This window comes from Ornithorhynchus anatinus, chromosome 4 (assembly GCF_004115215.2).
Source record: "Ornithorhynchus anatinus isolate Pmale09 chromosome 4, mOrnAna1.pri.v4, whole genome shotgun sequence".
Lineage (NCBI taxonomy): Eukaryota > Metazoa > Chordata > Mammalia > Monotremata > Ornithorhynchidae > Ornithorhynchus > Ornithorhynchus anatinus.
This window is the reverse complement of record NC_041731.1, coordinates 103,944,884-103,962,163: the sequence shown is the minus strand read 5'-3', so window position 1 is coordinate 103,962,163 and position 17,280 is coordinate 103,944,884. Positions and strand designations below refer to the sequence as shown.

The window sequence follows — 17,280 nt, the reverse complement described above, 5'->3', positions numbered from 1 at the left end:
TGTGATAAATATCATTATTATTATTATTATTGAGTGAGCGCTGTAACAAATATCATCATCATTATTATTATTGAGCGCTTTAACCAATAGCACCCTCGTCATCATTATTATTTTTTTTTTAAAAAAAAAAAAAGAGGGGGCGGCGCTTCCGGCGCCCGGCCGGTGACCCGGAAGTGAAGGCGGGGGGGCGGGCGGCGCGCGCGGGGGGTCACTTCCGGCGCCCGGCCCGTGCCCCGGAAGTAAAGGCGAGGGGGGGCGGGCGTCACTTCCGGTTGACGGCGTGAGGGGCGGCGGCGGAGGAGGAGGAGGAGGAGGAGGAGGCCGAGGAGGCCCAGGCGGCAACATGGCGGACGGGCGGGAGGACGCCGGCGGGGAGGGAGCGGGGGGCCCGCAGGGGGCCGCCTCTACCTCCTCGTCCTCGTCGTCGTCGTCGTCGTCGTCGTCCTCCGGCTCGGGCGGCGCGGGCCCGGCCCTCTTCCCGCCGACTTTCAGCATCTCCGAAATCAAGAACAAGCAGCGGCGCCACTTCATGTTCCTGCGCTGGAAGCAGCAGCAGCGCAAGGTGCCGCGCCCCTCCCCCCCTCCCGCTCACAATTCAATGCTCTTTCATTCAGTACTGTTTACTGAGCGCTTACTATGTGCGGAGCACTGGACCGAGCGCTTGAGCACTGGACTTGTCTGGGCCTCAGTCACCTCCTCTGTAAAATGGGGGTGAAGACTGGGAGCCCCACGTGGGACCACCTCATTCCCCCGGGTCTCCCCCAGCGCTTAGAACGGTGCTCGGCACAGAGTCAGCGCTTAACAAATACCAACATTATTATTCTCGGGGCCTCAGTGACCTCATCTGTAAAATGGGGATGAAGACTGGGAGCCTCACGTGGGACCACCTCATTCCCCCGTGTCTCCCCCAGCGCTTAGAACAGTGCTCGGCACATAGTAAGCGCTTAAATACCAACATGATTATTATTACTAGTAAGCGCTTAACGAATACCAACATTATTATTATTATTAAGAGAGGCCCAAGAGAGCGTGCAAAAAACACATGTATCTCCCCCAGCGCTTAGAACAGTGCTCTGCACATAGTAAGCGCTTAGCAAATACCCGCATTAGTATCAAGAGAGGCCCAAGAGAGCATGCAAAAAAACACATGCATCACCCCCAGCGCTTGGAACAGTGCTCTGCACATAGCAAACGCTTAGCAAATACCCACATTATTATCAAGAGAGCGTGCAAAAAACACATGTATCTCTCCCAGCGCTTAGAACAGTGCTCTGCACATAGTAAACGCTTAGCAAATTCCCACATTATTATTGAGAGAGGCCCAAGAGAGCATGCAAAAAATAGATGCGTCACCCCCAGCGCTTAGAACAGTGCTCTGCACATAGTAAACGCTTAGCAAATACCCGCATTATTAAGAGAGGCCCAAGAGAGCATGCAAAAATCACATGCATCTCCCCCGGCGCTTAGAACAGTGCTCTGCACATAGTAAGCACTTAGCAAATACCCACATTATTATTATTATTATCAAGAGAGCATGCAAAAAACATGTATCTCTCCCCGCACTTAGAACAGTGCGCTGCACATAGTAAGCACTTAGCAAATTCCCACATTATTATTGAGAGAGGCCCAAGAGAGCATGCAAAAAACACATGCATCACCCCCAGCGCTTAGAACAGTGCTCTGCACATAGTAAGCGCTTAGCAAATACCAACATTACTATTATTACAAGGTATCAGGTTGGCCCACATAGTAACAGTAATAATGATGGTATTTGTTTAGCGCTTGCTGTGTGCCAAGCACTGTTCTAAGCGCTGGGGTAAATACCAGGTAATCAGGTTGTCCCCCGGGGGGCTCACAGGCTTAATCTCCATTTTACAGATGAGGGAACTGAGGCCCAGAGAAATGAAGTGACTTGCCCAAGGTCACACAACTGACAAGTGGCAGAGGCGGGATTAGAACCCATGACCTCTGACTCCCAAGCCCGGCTGGGTACTCTGCTAACCGCTCAGCTCAAAGTTCCCTCGTTGCTCAAATGGGGAAGAAGACTGTGAGCCTCACTTGGGACAACCTGCTGACCCTGTGTCTACCCCAGCGCTTAGAACAGTGCTCAGCACATAGTAAGCGCTTAACAGATACCAAAATTATTATTATTATTATGAGAAGCAGCGTGGCTCAGTGGAAGGAGCCCGGGCTTTGGAGTCAGAGGTCATGGGTTTGAATCCCGGCTCAGCCACCTGTCAGCTGGGTGACTTTGGGCAAGTCACTTCACTTCTCAGTGCCTCAGTTACCTCATCTGTAAAATGGGGATGAAGACTGTGAGCCCCACGTGGGCCAACCTGATTCCCCTGGGTCTACCCCAGCGCTTAGAACGGTGCTCGGCACATAGTAAGCGCTTAACAAATACCAACATTATTATTATCATCTACCCCCTCGCTTGACCTCCCCGGCTCCCGCCCTCCCTCGTCCATCCCGTACTTCACTCTGCTGCCCGGGTCATTTTCCGAAAAACCCTGCAGTCGGGGTTTCCCCACTCAAGAACCTCCTGCCCCACACCCTCGGCCCGTAACTTTCACCTGCCGATTAATATCGATCAGTCATCTTTATTGAGCACTGACTTTGTGCAGAACACTGTACTACGCATTCGGGAGAGGGCGGTGCAACCGAATCGGGAGACGCGTTCCCTGTCCATTACGAGCTCACAGTCTAGAGGAGGAGACAGACGTTAATACGAATAAACGGGGAAACGTCCGTCTCCCCCTCTCGACTGTAATCTCGTGGGCCGGGCACACGTCTGTGTTGTAGTGCACTCTCCCAAGTGCTTAGTACGGTGCCGAGCACACGGAAAGAGCTCCATGCCATCGCTTGGTCGGTAGGAGACCTGGGTTCGAATGCCGACTCCCACGCCTCGCTCGAAACACCCGACTGCTCTGGCCACAGATTCCTCAGTTGCGAATTGAGGAATAAATATGAAATCTCCTCCAGATTGCGAGCCCCGTGTGGGGCGGGCGCTGCGTGCGATCCGATCGTCCGGAATCCGCCCCAGCATCCGCACTGGGGTCGGCTGTGCTGGCCGATCGTCGCGATCATTCATTCAATAGTATTTATTGAGCGCTTACTATGTGCAGAGCACTGGACTAAGTGCTTGGAACGGACAAATGGGCAACAGATAGAGACGGTCCCTGTTGACAGACGAGAACGACGGCAATAAATAGAGCCAAGGGGAAGAACAGCTCATAAAAACAATGGCAAATAAATTAGCACGTCTGGATCACGGCGAGGGGGTGCACAGGGTTTTAAAGGACCGGCGGAAACGGAGTCACCTTTCGTGTTCAGAGAGGACCGCGCAGACGGTCGACGTTGGCCGCCGAGGGCGTGTGTGGCCGAAAAAGTGGAGGAGCCGCAGTGGGTCCACGGAAAGGCCGGCCCCCGCGTCGGCGTGCTTAATGTTTGCAGCTCCTGGCTTTATTTCCGCCTTTTCCTCCGTGTCTTCCTTTCCCTGGGAAGCTTTCGCTCGAAGACCGTGGCTCTCCTTGATAGCGGCGCGCTGCGCTTGGCGTTTGACGTCCAGGTTTTCGCTGAGATGCGGCACTGATGGGGGATTTATTTTACTCTGTCCTTAAAATACATGGGGTGTGCCACGCTGGTTCCCGCGTCTGATCGGCTCCTCGTATGTCGGCCTCACTTATAACGTAATACGTTAATGATCGTAATTATCATGGTATTAAGCACTCACTATGTACCAGGCGCTTCGCTGGGCGCTTGGGTGGAGACAAGCAAATGGGGTTGGGCGCAGTCCCCGCCCCACGGGGGGCTCACGGTCGCGGTCCCCGTTTTACAGACGAGGTGACCGAGGCACGCGGGAGCGAAGCGACTTGCCTCAGCAGACGAGTGGAGCGGTCGGGATTAGAACCCGTGGCCTTCCGACTCAAAGACAATCAAAGGAAGCAGCTGTCGTAAATAGCGTGATCCGTGGATTTCTTGCAGCGGCGGCGTTAGCGGGCATCGCTGCCCCTTCACCTGTATTTAAGAAGTCACGTAAAGATACGTCGCACCGTCACGGTTGAAGATCGTTTTTGAGTTTCTGTTTGATACTTTTAAATATGCCCTGCTCTGACCTGTGAGAGTCTCTCTGGAGTTCTGTATTGTATTTTCCAAGCGCTCAGTACGGTGCTCTGCACACAGTAAGCGCTCAAAAAATACGACTGAACGGATGGATGACGTGCAGTCTCTTACTAATGAATCGTTTCTTAACTCTGTGCACTAGGAGAAGCTGGCTGCCAAGAAAAAGCTAAAGAAGGAGAGAGAGGCACTCGGAGATAAGGTAAATGAGATCCCTCTTTTCTCTCTCACACCCTGAAATCTTTTTTCATTTTAGCCCGTTGGCTTATTTCAGTGGATTGGGGTGGCTTCCCGGGCAGTAGATCTAGATCTAACGCTAGCATTTTATTGTGCAAGGGTGATGATCTAGTGTGGAGGTGCTCTGGGCCTCTCTTCCCTCCAGCCGACTGCTTGGCCGTTTCATGACTTGTTAGCGGCTTTACCAGAGTAAAGAGGAGACATCGACGGTACCGGAAGCTCCGCTTAAATGGTTTGGAGCAGGAGGAAGGGAACGGTGGGCAAAATCGTCGTTCTCCGGTTCCGTGTGGCCTCCCGTAGGCCCTCATGCATAAATAACTTAGTCTGCTGATTCATTCAATAGTATTTATTGAGCGCTGACTATGCGCAGAGCCCTGGACTAAGCGCTTGGATTGTCCAGTTCGGCAACAGATAGAAACAGTGACGGGCTTACAGTCCAGTGATTTGGCAGTTGCAATCGCCTGCTCCCGTATTCCCTAACGAGTAAAGAACGTGCCCTGCTGATCGTCTGACGGTTTCAGTGGCTTTTGCGAGCCATCTTAGGGCAGGGTGGGGCAAATGGAGCCCGTTCGGGATGCCAGCCGACCGCCGTCCCGCCTCGGCTCCAAGCGTGGAGCGGATTTAGTCGGCGGTGCCGCGGGCCAAGGACCCCGCTCTGCACTGCGTTCAACTGCTGCAGGAGATTGCAACTGCCCGCTACGGTTACCATTCCCCTGCAGCAACAGCTTCTGCCCCCTCTGTCCTCCCCCACCTGCCATTCCTCTCTCCCTGAGATTCGGAGAAGTCCACGCCGTCCGGCGTTGTCTTGAGCCGGTTTCAATTTTACGTAAAGAACCGCCGTGAGCAAAACCAGAGAAGGTAGATGACTCCGTTCTTTCCCGCGCTCTTCTCCAGGCGCCACCCAAACCGGTGCCCAAGACCATCGACAACCAGCGAGTCTACGATGAAACGATCGTGGACCCTGACGACGAAGAGGTAATTCTCTCTTTTTTCCTGGAGGAATATCCGACTCGTCTGTATCGCTTCTAAGCTCGAGTTTTTGCACCGAATTGTTGACGGAATGACAGCGATTCAGCCGTAAAGTGTTCTGTAGTCTCGTAAATCGCCGTTGGGGGTAATCAGGGTTTGGAGTTCCAAAATCTGATATCTGCGGGAAATTTGACAGTCCTGTTCCTAATTAGGTGCTCTAATTTTTGGACGAGTTTCAGGCTTCTGAATTCTCGGATCGCTGAAAAGTCTCCTGACCTTCTGTCCCGTTTGCCGTTATTTATTGATACTGCCCATTTTTCCCCTCCGAGCAAGTTAAATTATTCAGTGTTGTTTTAGCCAGATGGTTAGAATTTGACCTCGACTCTTTTGCTCTGTGAGACTTCATTACTCTTCTGGTGAGTAGAGGTGTGTGCGTGTATATTTTAAGTGTCTTATACCTGGTTTCAAGATAGGTCGATTAATCGGTGGTATTTAGCACTGATCCTGTCCCACTGGGAGTAATTCATCCGCCTTCTCACCGACCTCCCAGCCTCCTGCCTCTCCCCACTCCAGTCCGTACTTCGCTCTGCTGCGTGGATCATTTTTCAACAGAAACATTCGGTCCGCATCTCCCCACTGCTCCAGAACCTCCAGGGATTGCCCATCTACCCCCGCATCAAACAGGAACTCGTTTTCGTCGGCCCTGAGTCACTCAGCTCTCCCCCTCCTACCTCACCTCGCTGATCTGCTACAGCCCAGCCCACACACTCCGCTCCTCTAGCCCCAGTCTCGTCTGTCCGCCGACCCCTTCCCCACGTCCTCCCTCTTGCCTGGAACTCCCTCCCCCTCCATATACGCCGGACGACCACTCTCGTCACCTTCAAAGGTTTATTAAGGCCGCATCCAAGAGGCCTTCCCCCCCTTAAGCCGCTTCTCCCTCTTCTCCTCTCCCTCCTTTGGATCTCTGACCCTCGGGCACTGGATTTTCACGCCACCCCCTACCCCACCACGTTCGCATCCCGGCTCTGCCACTCGGCAGCTGCGTGACTGTGGGCAAGTCACTTCACTTCTCTGGGCCTCAGTTCCCTCATCGGTAAAATGGGGATTAACCGTCAGCCTCACACCTGATTTCCCTGTATCTACCCCGGCGCTTAGAATGGTGCTCTGCACATAGCGCCTAACAAAAACCAACATTATTACGTATCTATAAATTATATGATGTTTTGAATTCATATTTGTGTCTGTCTCCCTCTCTAGCTTGCTGCAGTGTCTGCTAATCCTGTCGTACTGCGCTCTCCCGAGGGCTTAGAACGGTGCTCTGCACATAGTAAGCACTCGACAGGTACCGTCGATGGATTGATTTCCCGAGGATAAAACATTATACTGAGTTCAGTAGTATTTATTGAGTGCTTACTATGTGCAGAGCACTGTACTAAGCGCTTCAGAGAGTGAAATAGAAGCAGGCACACACGCTCCATTCTCTCGGGGTGTTTATAATCTAGCCCCGGGGCAACGGCATGAGCTAAGGATCAGGCAGGAGAGTCAGGAGGGAGGTAATGATCTAATAATGATGGCATTTGTTAAGTGCTTCCTATGCGCCAAGCACTGGGAGAGATACAAAGTTATCAGGTTGTCCCATGGGGGTCTCACAGTCTTCCTCCCCATTTACCAGGTGAGGTAAGTGAGGCCCAGAGAAGTGAAGTGACTTGCCCACAGTCACGCAGCTGATAAGTGGCGGAACCGGGATTAGAACCCACAGCCTCTGACTTCCAAGCCCGGGCTCCTTCCACTGAGCCCCGCGGCTTCTGGCGCACAGTTAGAAGGTGAATTTCGGAGGGGCCCGGGAACAAAGGTGATATTCGTTCAGTAGTATTTATTGAGCGCTTACTATGTGCAGAGCACTGTACTAAGCGCTTGGAATGGACAAGTCGGTAACAGATAGACAGTCCCTGCCCTCTGACGGGCTCACGGTCTAATCGGGGGAGACGGACGGACGAGAACGATGGCGATAAATAGAGTCGAGGGGAAGAACGTCTCATTAAAGCAATAGCAGATAAATAGAATCAGGGTGATGTACATCTCATTAAACAAAATAAATAGGGTGACGAAGATATATACAGTCGATCGGACGAGCACAGTCCTGAGGGGAGGGGAAGGGGGCTGGGGGGAGCAGAGGGAAATGGGGGAGAAGAGGGTTTAGCTGCGGAGAGGTGAAGGGGGGGGTAGAGGGAGCAGAGGGAAAAGGGGGAGCTCAGTCTGGGAAGGCCTCTTGGAGGAGGTGAGCTTTAAGTAGGGTTTTGAAGAAGGGAAGAGAATGAGTTTGGCAGAGGTGAGGAGGGAGGGCGTTCCGGGACCGCGGGAGAACGTGGCCCGGGGGTCGACGGCGGGACGGGCGAGAATGGGGGACGGCGAGGAGGTGGGCGGCGGAGGAGCGGAGCGTGCGCGGTGGGCGGTAGAAAGAGAGAAGGGAGGAGAGGTAGGAAGGGGCGAGGTGACGGAGACCCTCGAAGCCTAGAGTGAGGAGTTTTCGTTTGGAGCGGAGGTCGATAGGCAACCACTGGAGGTGTTTAAGAAGGGGAGTGACAGGCCCAGATCGTTTCTGCGGGAAGATGAGGTGGGCAGCGGAGTGAAGAATAGACCGGAGTGGGGTGAGAGAGGAGGAAGGGCGATCAGAGAGGAGGCTGACACGATAATCCAGCCGGGATATTACGAGAGCCCGTAGCAGTAAGGTAGCCGTTTGGGTGGAGAGGAAAGGGCGGATCTTGGCGATATTATAAAGGTAATATGTAAGATGGGCGAGAGGTGGTAGAACTGTAAGTTTTCTTTGATGCAGTGGGAGACGGGTACTCGGTGAAATTTGGAGAAATACTGGCCTAGCAAGGTTTCAAAGGGAGCCTGCTACACAGGTGGAGTGGGAGAGAAGGCCGATTCAGGAACATCTTTGAGTTGGTAAAAGCCAGGGTCAGAGTGGTCGCTGTTCGGACGGAGGAGGAGGAGCCGTCATCCCATGGCCGGCCCTGTCCCTGTTGGGTGTTTCGATTGTTCCTTTTAATGGTATTGAAGTGCTTACTCCGTGCCACGCACTGTACTAAGCACCGGGGTAGATCCAAGCTACTCAGGTTGGACACGGTCCGTGTCCCCCATGGGCTGACCGTTCTAATCCCCGAATGACGGATGAGGTAACTGAGGCACAGAGGAGCTCTGCCACTTGGCAGCTGTGTGACTGTGGGCACGTCACTTCTCGGTGCCTCGGTTACCTCATCTGTAAAATGGGGATTAACTGTGAGCCTCACGTGGGACAACCTGATTATCCTGTGTGTACCCCAACTCTCAGAACGGTGCTCTGCACATAGTAAGCGCCTAACAAATACCAACATTATTATTATTATTGTTATTAAGTGACTTGCCCGGGGTCGCCCGGCAGACAAGTGGCGGAGCCGGGATTAGAATCCAGGTCCTTCCGACTTCCAGGCCGGTTTTCTATCCTGCTTCATGGGGCCTCTCCGGGCTGGGAACCCTTAGGTAGAAGTGAAGTGTGGATGTGTAAAAACCTCTTAAAAGATGCCCTCTCCCGGGTGCTTAGTACAGTGCTCTGAACACAGTAAGCACTCAATAAATACCATTGACTGATCATTCAATGGTATTTATTGAGCGCTTACTATGTGCAGAGCACTGTACTAAGCGCTCGGAATGTACAAATCGGTAGCAGATAGAGACAGTCCCTGCCCTTTGACGGGTTTACAGCCTAATCGGGGGAGAAAGATTAAGAAAGTCCACCCTGGGCAAAAACTTAAATTATGTTTGAGGAGGTCCCTTCCGGCCCTGGCGTTTGACAAATGGTGACTACAGTCGTTGGCTAAAATCCGGGTGGGACGATTAAGCGGGAGCAGATTTTTAACAGCATTTAGAAGGGTTACTTTGCCACTGTGGTCAAATCCTTACTTGTATTAGGACATTAAATTGGATTTGATTTGTTTAGTAGTATTTATTGAGCGCTGTCTCCCGCTTGGTAGAGACCCGGTTCCTCTCTCAAGGCGCTGACGCTCTAAAGGAGCAGCTCACTGAGACATTTCACCGCGTGCGTCTAAGGGCCGTGGACTAAAAGTCTCTTAGAGACTGTGGCCCGTAAACGTCCCTGGTTAAAGTCTCTTTAAGGGGCATCATCGGAGTTAAATCAAGATGAAACCCACCTTTCTCCCTGCCCCAAGCTCAGTCGTCTCAAACGGGAGGTATGTAAATATATTTTAGTAAATTGGTTCCTTTTCTTCTCAGGTGACCTACGACGAGGCGACAGATGAGTTCGCTTCATATTTCAACAGACAGACGTCTCCCAAGATCCTCATCACAACATCAGACAGACCTCGTGGGGTAAACCTATTTCCCGAAGTCATGTTCAGTGTTGAAGGGGTTGAGAAATCTAAGTCAAGTCAGGGCAAAGGATGTGACCCTCTGTCCTCCCCCCCCCCCCCCCGCCACGCTCCCCGTGGTCCCCACCGAAGATTCGTGTAGCGTAAATGCAGTGTCCTTGAATTGACTGGGGTGCTGTTGAAATGATACGGTGGAGATGAGGTTCAGATTCTTACCTGGGGCCTGGGGTCTGTCCAGCCTCTCTTTCGTGTTTTCTTTTTCATCCCATCTATTGGTTTCCGTGTCACTTTGCGTTTCCCACTTCTGTTTTTGATAAATCTCGGGGAATAGAAAACTGACCGGTGCCCAGGCCCGCGACCACATCCCTCCCTACGTCGCGTCTCTTCGGTCCAGCTCGTTTGGTCTCGATTCTACCCGCGGGAGGGACGGTCTCCCGTAGCTCGGGAGCGCTCGGTCCGAATCACGCGTTGGAAGTGCGCGATATAGCGGGACGACCTGATGCCACGTTATTTTGAGGCAGTTAGCAGTTGCGATTTCCGTTTTCCAGAGAACCGTGAGATTCTGTGAGCAGCTGTCCACTGTCATCCCAAACTCACACGTTTATTACCGAAGGGGACTGGCTCTGAAAAAAATCATCCCGCAGTGCGTCGCAAGAGATTTCACCGATCTGATGGTCATCAACGAAGATCGCAAAGTACCGAGTATCCTTTGAAAAATAAACTTGTTCCGGTTGTCCTGTGTGAGGTAATCTTGCCCTTACTGCTAAATCCAAGATAAAATCTTGAAATCTCTCCCATCACGATCCTTGAGCATCTTGACTGAAGTCGGTAGGTCCAAATTCAGTGACTTAATGAACATAATAATAATGATGGTACTTGTGAAGTGCTTACTATGTGCCAGGCGCTGTACCGAACGCCGGACTGAATCGACTGATTGAAATCAGAAACCTATAAATAAAAATGGCCAGATTCTAAAGTGATCCTGGGCGTTGTAGCTGCCCAAGGTGAGTGCTGCGCTTGTTCCGATCACCCACCTTGACCCGGACCACAAGTTCCACAATTACCCGGGGTAATTGAGGGATAAAAGCCACCTTGTCTTTTTCCCTTCCCTCCATCCATGTCGTCATGACAATAAGAATAATAACGGCGATGTTCGTTTAGCGCTTACTATGTGCCAGGCACTGTACTGGGCGCTGGGGTAGATACAAGGTAATTGGGTTGGACGCAGTCCCTGTCCCACCCAGAGCTCATAGTCTCTGTCCCCATTTTACAGGTCGGGGAACTGAGGCAGAGAGCACTAAAGTGACCCGCCCAAAGTCACACAGCGGACAAGTGGCAGAGCTGGGATTAGAACCCAGGCCCGTGCTCTGTAGCAGCGTGGCTCGGTGGAAAGAGCCCAGGCTTGGGAGTCAGAGGTCGTGGGTTCTAATGCCGACTCCGCCACTTGTCAGCTGCGTGACTTGGGGCAAGGCACTTCACTTCTCTGGGCCTCAGTGACCCCCTCTGTAAAATGGGGGTGAACAATAATAATAATAATAATGTTGGTATTTGTTAAGTGCTTACTATGTGCCGAGCACTGTTCTAAGCGCTGGGGTAGACACGGGAATCAGGATGTCCCACGTGGGGCTCACAGTCTTAATCCCCATTTTACAGATGAAGTAACTGAGGCACAGAGAACTTAAGTGACTTGCCCACAGTCACACAGCTGACAAGTGGCAGAGCTGGGATTCGAACTCATGACCTCTGACTCCAAAGCCCGGACTCTTTCCACTGAGCCACGCCGTGACCCCCACGTGGGACAACCTGATCACCTTGTATCCCCCCAGCGCTTAGAACAGTGCTTTGCACATAGTAAGCGCTTAACAAATACCATCATCATCACTAAGCCACGCTGCTTCTCATGCCAGCCCGTACATTCAGAGTCGGGCGGGGAGACTAGTTTTTTTTAAATGATTTTTTGGGTTGTGATTACCGAAATGTGTGACAGAAACCTGAGATTTCCTTAAGAGTCCATCTGGGAGCAGCCGGTCTCCGATGAGCTTGGATTCCCGGGGAGGTTTGGGGGCTCCCCTTGACCCTGGCCTCATTACCGGGGGCAACAGGCCCGGGATTAGGCTTCGGTGGCGGTGTTCATCCGGAAGGGGGTTTTATGAGGGGAAGGGTGGCCGCTTAAGTCCTGTCAGGGACACACGATTAAAAATCTATCCCAAATGAAATTCTAAAATTTAATCCCGACCTATTCTCCCACCCGGTTGGTAGCTATGCCGAGCACGCGAGAACCCACCCGTTCATCTACAAGTTGAATTCGCATGTGTGTTCTTAACCGAATAAACAGACGGTCTCGTATTAAGCCACCTGCCTAATGGCCCAACCGCCCACTTCAGAATGAGCAGCGTTCGTCTGCGAAAAGAAATCAAGGTGAGTCGTCTGTTAGGCGTCTTTTAAAATGACACCCCTCAGCTCCCTCCGTACCTGCGTGTCGGGCCTTAGCGGTTCGGGTCCTCGGTGGTTTGTGTTTCTCCGGAGAGCGATTTTTACGGCGAGGGAAACCCAGGACCTTCGCCGTTACTTAGAAATGTCAACAACTTCTCCAGTTTTGTGATTGTAAGAAAATTATACCGCCACGTTATTCATCGCCAGTGTAACGAGAAGTCGAGCCATCTTTCTGTTCAGAGAACTGAGCCTGATTTTTTTCTTTTGAGGCAATTGCGCCAGATAAAAGTGTCTTATTTAGAAAGAGTCATCGAAGCTAATGGCCGTGACTACCACCTGTGAATTTAAAACAGACCTACTCACTCTTTCCCATGTCCTTACCCCCCCCCCCTCACTTAATCTGCAAACTCTGCACTCTCCTATTTAATTACTCTTCAGCCTGCTTCTCTGACTCAATCTTGCCCTGACTTTTTTTTCCTCCCGTTCTTATTTCTGAACCTCCTTTTCCCCTCTCATCTGCCTCCTTGTCTCTATTTTTCCCCCCCTTCTTTCTCCAAACCTGTCACCGGGTCCATCTCCCTCTCTGTGGGTTGATCTCGATCTCTGATTTTCCAGCTCTCTGTGAAACGATATCGTGCGATCGACTTCTCAGATCCAAGTCGTAGATTCACTTGAGCGGATTGCCCTTTTCAAATCTGAAGCGTGAAACTCCGTAACTGGAATTGGGCCGAAAAAGATTTTTTTTTTTTTTTTTTTTTAACATAAAAAGGCATAGCCGCTGGGCGGGTTGGCGTCCGTCGGAGCGTCCTTAACCTCCTTATCGTGTAGTGATCACCCCGTGATAACTTTTCCAGAGAAAGGGGAAGGCACCTACAGAGCATTTACCTGAAGTCATTCTGAATAATTTTACCACCCGCCTGGGTCATTCCATCGGACGGATGCTGGCTTCGCTCTTTCCACACGATCCTCAGTTTATCGGAAGACAAGTCGCCACGTTCCACAACCAACGGGATTACATCTTTTTCCGATTCCACAGGTGAAATGAAAGTTTTAACGCCGAGGTTTAACTCCAAGGGGCAGTATCAGGGTTGACGGTTCCAAAATTTCAAGTTTTGCTTCCAGCTGCAGCCCGCCCCTGCGTGCGAGGCAGTTGCTTGGGTCCTACCCCCTCCTCTCCAGGGTCTGCCAACGGCTAAACCGGGGCCGAGCATCCCGGCCCTGCAGGCCCGCAGAACAGCTTCGCTCCGTTCAAACTGTTGGCCTCCACCGTCGATTCCCAAATGGGACAATATCCAAACCTGGTAGTTAGGATTCTATAGCGAGTGAGTAGAATATTGAGACTTTGATGAAACAGAAATAGACTCTGGGTGCCACTTACCCGGTCATTCGGTCTATCCCGTGGTATTTATTGAGTGCTTACCGTGTGCAGAGCACTGTACTAGACGTTTAGGAGAGCACAATACAACAGAGTTGGCAAACTCATTTCCTGCCCACAAGAAGTTTACGGGAAAGTTCACGGGGGAGAGGGAAAAAACACCGATGCGTTATCGATGTGGCATTTGTTGAGCACCGACTCGGTGCGGAGCAGTATGGTGAGCACTGGGATTGAAACGACGTAAGCAGGTGAGACGCACAGCCTGTCTCACACGGGGCTCACAGTCTCCGAGGGAGAGCGCGTTATATTCCCATCTTGCAGATGAGGAAATTAAGGCACGGAGAAGTTAAGTAACTTGCCCAAGATCACATGGGAGGCAGATGACGTTGCTAGAGTTAGAACCCAGGCCCTGTGGCTCCCAGGCTCTTTCTACTTGGCCACGCTGCAAATACGCACTGATCAAGGCTTCCACAATATACCACGTTATATTTTCAGGTTTATTGAGAAAAATTCATGTGTCCCGTGGAAAAAAAATGTGCTTCTTCAAGGCAGTATTGTTACTGCAGTTATCCCCATTTTACACACCTGGGAAAATGGAGTTTTGAGGGGGTTTTTCCCTCCTGTCCGATAAGGGCTACGGGAGCCTTAATTCATGGGGCAGTTTGTTGCTTTTTCTGTTCTTAAACTAATGTGCGGCATCATGGCTTTTGTCTCGGAAGGTACATTTTTAAGAGCGAGAAGAAAGTAGGAATTCAAGAGCTGGGACCACGTTTTACCTTAAAACTAAGGTCTCTTCAGAAAGGAACCTTTGATTCTAAATACGGAGAATACGAATGGGTCCATAAGGTATGTTGGCCTGTCCTAGTCGAAATGCTTGCCGCGAACAAGCGGCACAATATTCTTCTCAACCCAGAGCTCTGAAGGAGAATTTGTACTCCGCCCCACGGCACTTATGTACCTCTCCTCAGACTCTCTCGTTTCCCCTGTCGGTGATTTATTTTAACGTCCGTCTCCCCTTGTAGACCGCAAGCTCCTTACGGGTCGGGATCGTGTCTGCCTTGTCTCGTACTCTCCCACCCTCTTACTACAGTGCCCGTGGTAATAGAAACTGTTCATCGATTAATATTGGCCACGTCTGTGGCTTGTCAGCGGTTAACGCCGAAGGGGTGCATATCAATCAGGCACATCTACCGGGCGCGGGACACTATACTAAGCACTTGGGAGAGTACAATATAACAGACTCGGTAGACGTGTTCCCCGCCCACGAGGAGCTCACGGTCTCGAGGCGGGACAGAGGTTAAATTATGGATTGTACGTGAGTGCTGTGGGGTAAATATCGAGTTGTTAAAGGCTGCGAATCCAAGTGCCAGGGAGAGGGAGTAGCGGAAGCGAGGGCTCGGGCGGGGAAGGATCCTTGGAGGCGATAGGATTTTAATAAGGTTGCGACGACGGGGAGGAGGATGTGTCCGACGCCAAGGGGGAGTTCCAGTCCAGCGACGGGATGTGGGCGAGAGGTCGGCAGCGAGATAGACAAGATGGAGATACAGTGAGTAGGTTCGCGTTGGCGGAGCAGACTGGGCCGGCTGGTGTAAATGAAGTAGGGAATCGGTGAGGTAAGATGGGAGGGGGCGAGGGGACTGAACGGTTTAAAGGCGGTGGTAAGGAGCTTCTGTTGGACGCCGAAGTGGATGGGCAACCACCGAAGGTCCTCGAGCGGGGGGGGAGACACGAGCTGAATTTTTTTTCTTAGTAAAACGGCCTGGAGTTAGGAGACTGGAGGCAGGGAGGTCAGCAAGGAGCCCGATGCGCAGTCAAGGCGGGACGGGATAATCGATTGTATTTATTGAGCGCTTACTGTGTGCTAAAAGCGCTTGGGAGAGTAGGACACAACAATATAGCGGACACGTTCCCTGCCCTCAACGGGCCCACGGTCTAGAATAAGCGGTTGAATCAGCGTAAGAGCGGAACGGGCCGGTCGTAACGACGTCGTGAAGATAGACCCTCCAGGGTTCGGTGACGGATTGAATATGCGGGTGCATCGAGAGAGGCGGGTCGAGGGGTCACGCCAAGCCTTCGGGCTCGTCAGACGGCAAGGAGGGTGGTGGCGTTTACGGTAATAGGAAAGTCGGGGAGAGGACAGGGTTGAGGGTGGAAAAGATGAGTCTGGTTTTTTTAGATGTTTGGAGACGGCAGCAGGATGAAGCGCCTAAGACCGGAGAGGAGGAGAGTCAGGGCCGAAAAGGGGGATCGGGGAATCTTCCTCCGCGGGATCGCAGTTGAAGCCGAGGGAACCAAGTTGAAGCTGAGTTCTGGGTGCCTTTCTGTTCTCCGGCTGTAAGGGAGTGGATGTAGTGGGAGAACAGACGGGCACTCAGAACCGAACCTCTAGGGATCCCCCCACCCCCAGTTAGGAGCTGGGAGGCGGAGGAGCTGATGAAAGGCATTGAGGAGAACCAGGAGAGGACAGGGGCAGCGAAGCCAAGCTCAGGATTTTTCCAGGGGAGGGGAGAAACAATGTAGAAGGCAACTGAGAGGCCAAGCGCGATTAGGATGGAGTAGCAGGCCAGAAGGATGTCGGGGGGCGATTTTCCGGAGGCGTGAAGGTGGCGAGAATGAGATCACCGAGGGCTGAGGAGAGGAAGCGGAGGCAGCAGGCGTAAAGAGCTCATTCGAGGACTTGGGAAAGAAATGGTCGGAGAGAGATGGGACCGTAACCGGAGAGAGCCGCGGGGGTCAAAGGAGGGTCGTTTTGCCGTATTTTTTTAAAGCCATAGGAAAGGGTTGTAGGGGAGGGGGCAAGAATCTTAATAAGGGGCAGAGCAGTGGGGCGGAAGAAGATTTAATAGGCAGCTGGATTTCTACCCCTCGCAGTATCGGAAAGGCCAGGTTTGGGGCTGGAGAGATGCAGGTTTTAGGGAGATCACTCCTGATGGCTTCCATTTTACTGATGGAAATAGGTGGCAAGTTGGTTAGGGGCTAGAGGCGGGCTTTGAAGAGGAAGCCAAAGTTGGAAACAGCTGGCGTTTGGGGCCCGGTAAGGACGTGTCGCTTAAGGCTCTGGTGGAATCGAAGCAGAGAGAAGTGTCCGCACCGGGCCTCGACTCTTGGAAGTTAGGTTTACTATTAAGTATGCGGTCAAGGGTGGATATATATTAGTATTAGAGGCCGCTCACCAATATTTCAGTTGCTCGTGTTTCGTTTGTGAAGTACCGCGGTGACGACGAGTTTTTCCCCGTTTGAAATTTCAGCCACGTGAAATGGATACGAGTAGAAGGAAATTCCATTTATAAAGCAGAGAGGAAACGGTACCTTGTGGAATGCATCACCTGGGCCTGGCTGCTGTGGAATGTTTCTGCACCTAAGTTATTTTTGACAGCCTCTTCTAAGCTGGGAGCACAGATGTGTTCGCCAGCAGACAGACGCTACTCTTGTTTATTCTTCGAACTTTTTACAGCCGGCAGTCGGCCGAGCTGCGGGGGGTTTTGACGTCACATCCTTCCTGCCAGAGGAACTAAATAAAAGGAGTCTGGGAAGATATTTTTAACAGGTCTGTTGAGCCCTGGTCTTAATTCTGCCCTCTCTCACTTATGTCGAGTAGTACGGGGTTGGGTAACTAATAAAACTGAAGCCCGGGGTAGGTTTAGCCCCTCCGTTCGACTTCCCCCACACCCCAAACTCTGGATTTTCCCATCTGGCTTGGCTTCCACGGGTTGTGGGTGAGCACCCCATCGGAGGGCGGAGCGGGCCCGGGGAGGACAGAGCCGCCTTGGGATCGTCCCG

At 51.9% G+C, this 17,280-nt stretch overlaps 1 protein-coding gene across 1 annotated transcript; it reads left to right on the top strand.

The window, feature by feature from the left end:
- Positions 1-304: 304 nt before the first annotated feature.
- On the top strand, positions 305-17,048 carry RPF1 (ribosome production factor 1 homolog). Its single transcript, XM_029063099.2, has 9 exons — positions 305-562; positions 4,265-4,321; positions 5,251-5,331; positions 9,598-9,693; positions 10,241-10,394; positions 12,028-12,110; positions 12,980-13,161; positions 14,220-14,346; positions 16,749-17,048. The coding sequence occupies exons 1-9, from the start codon at positions 344-346 to the stop codon at positions 16,788-16,790; spliced, it is 1,041 nt and encodes a 346-aa protein (XP_028918932.1). The 5' UTR covers positions 305-343; the 3' UTR covers positions 16,791-17,048.
- The last annotated feature ends 232 nt before the right edge of the window (positions 17,049-17,280 follow it).

Coding starts and splice junctions, on each gene's coding strand:
- RPF1 (XM_029063099.2), top strand. CDS start 344: ATGGCGGACGGGCGGGAGGACGCCGGCGGGGAGGGAGCGGGGGGCCCG. Junction 4,322..5,250: donor GAGAGGCACTCGGAGATAAG/GTAAATGAGATC, acceptor GCTCTTCTCCAG/GCGCCACCCAAACCGGTGCC. Junction 5,332..9,597: donor TGGACCCTGACGACGAAGAG/GTAATTCTCTCT, acceptor TTTTCTTCTCAG/GTGACCTACGACGAGGCGAC.